Source organism: Benincasa hispida, unplaced genomic scaffold (assembly GCF_009727055.1).
Source record: "Benincasa hispida cultivar B227 unplaced genomic scaffold, ASM972705v1 Contig330, whole genome shotgun sequence".
In the NCBI taxonomy this organism is placed as follows: Eukaryota; Viridiplantae; Streptophyta; class Magnoliopsida; order Cucurbitales; family Cucurbitaceae; genus Benincasa; species Benincasa hispida.
Window position 1 is genome coordinate 1 of NW_024064801.1, and position 3047 is coordinate 3047.

At 24.9% G+C, this 3047-nt stretch overlaps 1 protein-coding gene across 1 annotated transcript; it reads left to right on the plus strand.

Moving 5' to 3' along the window:
• Window positions 1-287: 287 nt before the first annotated feature.
• LOC120069365 (tuberculostearic acid methyltransferase UfaA1-like) lies at window positions 288-2604 on the plus strand (the record flags this gene model as incomplete). Its single annotated transcript, XM_039021110.1, has 8 exons — window positions 288-347; window positions 463-624; window positions 967-1040; window positions 1167-1260; window positions 1463-1596; window positions 1709-1789; window positions 1889-1994; window positions 2271-2604. Coding segments are annotated over 8 exons (783 nt in total), but the record flags the coding sequence as incomplete, so codon positions are not given.
• Between the last annotated feature and the right edge of the window lie 443 nt (window positions 2605-3047).

Consider the following 3047-nt stretch of genomic DNA (forward strand, 5'->3'; position numbering starts at 1 on the left):
TTTTTTTTTTTTTTCAATTTTTATAAATGTTTTCAAACTTGTGAAGATAATTTTTGTATCAATGAAATCAAGCTTCTCATTTTATCATTTTTTACTTTAAAAATTTATATTACATACCTAGAAATAAATATAACTAATTTTTTTCAATAATTAATTTTAAAACTATAAAAAAAGAAAAAAGGTTATTGAAAAAAAATTAAGATAGATAAAGAAAGAAACAAGAAACAAGAATAAAAAAGTTACAAATGGGTGTTCGTTTTGTTTTCTTATCTCGTTTTTGTTAATAGACAAAAGACGAAGATCTCAAAGTTGCACAGTTGAGAAAAATATCTCTTCTTATTGAAAAGGTGAGTTCTATTCTACTGCCAATTTTAATTATTGCATAATTTATTAATGAGCAGTTTAATTAGTTTTATTTTCATTATTAATTCTATATTCTATATATATCTTAATTAATGTTAGGCAAGAATTGACAAGAAGCATCATGTTCTAGAAATTGGATGCGGTTGGGGAAGCTTAGCTATTGAAATTGTGAAGCAAACTGGTTGTCATTATACTGGCATTACTTTGTCTGAACAACAATTAGAATATGCACAGAAGAAAGTAAAAGATATTGACCTTCAGGTATTAATCAACCGTTTCTAAAATTTATGTATTAACTCTAATTTATGTTAGTGGTACGACGTTCAGAGAGTTTCTTTTTATTATTTTATTATTTCGTAATTGAGATTGAAAAGAGAATTTCGTATGATTGAAGAAAATTCCATCCAATGAATTTTCTTTAGGTAGTTCATGTCTTTTCTGGTATTTTTTTCTTTGTGAATTTGTTTTATTTTTTCAATTATTTTTTAGCTTATTATTACAAAGAAGGAGAAGTTTATTTTATTTTATTTTTTTTTAAAAAAAGAAACATATTATCACTTCAATTAGTTCTTTCCATGCTTCATTTCTGGTTTAATTTTGCAGGATCAGATCAATTTTCTTCTTTGTGACTATCGACAATTATCGAAAATGAAGAAATATGATAGGATTATATCATGGTATATTTTTTCCTCAATTTTTTCTTAATGAGCTCGACAACTTGAGAAATTGAGAAAATTGTGATATAATCGCATATGAACGTACTAATTTTATATAAATTAATTATTATTATTTTTGTATTCCAGTGAGATGATAGAAGCTGTTGGCCACGAGTTCATGGAAGATTTTTTTGGTTCTTGTGAATCAGTGTTAGCAGAAAATGGTCTTTTTGTTCTGCAGGTTACAAAAATTTTATTTAATTTCTATATAAGAAAAAATAGTTTTTTTTTTTTTTTTAAAAAAACAATAAATAATAAGAAGTGTATGTCAATTACCGTCGAATTAACTATATTTACTTTGATAAAAAAGAAAATTTTATTATTGTATTTACACAATAAATGCAAAGTTAACTAATAATGTCTTAATTTGATTATTTCATTAGTTCATATCAATACCGGATCAACGTTATGACGAACATCGTCTAAGTCCTGATTTTATGAAGGAAATATTTCCAGGTGGATGCCTTCCATCATTAAATAGAGTAACAACAGCCATGGTTGCAGCATCAAGACTTTGGTTAATAAACTCCACTAAATCTTTTTAAGATTTCTTTATGGTAATTTTAATTTACTTTTTTCCCTTCTTGTTTAAAAAGAACTAATTAAATGAATTACTTTCTTATTTGTAGTGTGGAACATTTAGAGAATATTGGAATTCATTACTATCAAACATTGAGGTGTTGGAGAAAGAATTTCATAAATAATAAGAGGTAAAGAATCTTTATCATTTGTTCATGTCACATTTTGGAAGAAAGCTATTAAACATATGCTTGCTATAAATGCATTGCAATGAAAATTTTATGTTTCAGCAAGATACTCGAGCTCGGATTTGATGAAAGTTTCATACGCACTTGGATATACTATTTTGATTATTGTTCCGCTGGTTTTAAATCACACACTATTGGAGATTATCAAGTAAGTATATGGTGTCGGTTTAATGAAGAGATAAAATATCAAAATCTCAATTATTATCTTCGTGAATGTAATTTATAAATTAAAAAATAGGGAAAAATATTTATTAGGTTAAATCATAAGTTTAATCTCATTTTTCTGAATTTTTAATTTGGTGTCTAGTGGCCTTTTAAAGTATCGAATATCTTTTAAAATTAATTAATCTACTGAACTTAAATTAAATCTTAAATTAGATTGTGTCTAATCCAACCTTAAACATTCCCTTCTTTCCTTTGACAGATCGTATTTTCAAGGCCTGGAAATATTGCAACATTCAGCGATCCATATCAAGGAATTCCTTCAGCAAATTGAATTGATTTTAATAAGAATTTTAAGGTGTAAGGTTCTCTTTTCATTTGCAATTTATTACTTTGTAAGGAATAAAAATCATACATTTTACTCCTAAATTTGAACTTTTTATAAGAATTACCAATACCAAACAGTGATATAAATTTTACCCCGAATATTATAGATTAGTTAAAAAGGTTTGGACCAAACTATAATTGTTTATGTAATGTATTTGTTTCAAACTCAATCTCTACCATTTGAAATATATATATATAAATATTTTTAATTTAGTCTCTTACGAGTGGTAAATATCAAAAAATTGTTATACTATATATTGGATGAGAAAACCGAACCTCTGACCTCAAGATTGATATATAATATATATTTTAAGAAAACTGTGTATGAAGCAAAGACTTGGAAATTCTGGTTTTAAGTAATATGTATTTGGAATGAAAGTTAGGAAGGATAAAAATAAAATGTAGATTTATACATGAACCTTGAGTTAAGGAAATATGTTCTTGTATTTAATCCGTGTAGATTTTATATTAGTTCAAATTTATCATCACTAAAAAGAAAAAAGAAATATATACATAATTTGTATGTACTAATATTAAATTGAATATCATACATATATTTCTTTTGCCTTGAATAAGTTTAATTTGTAGATTAAAAACTTGTTTAATAGGACTAATTTAAAATTAAATAAATTTTATTTTATTAATTTTGGTT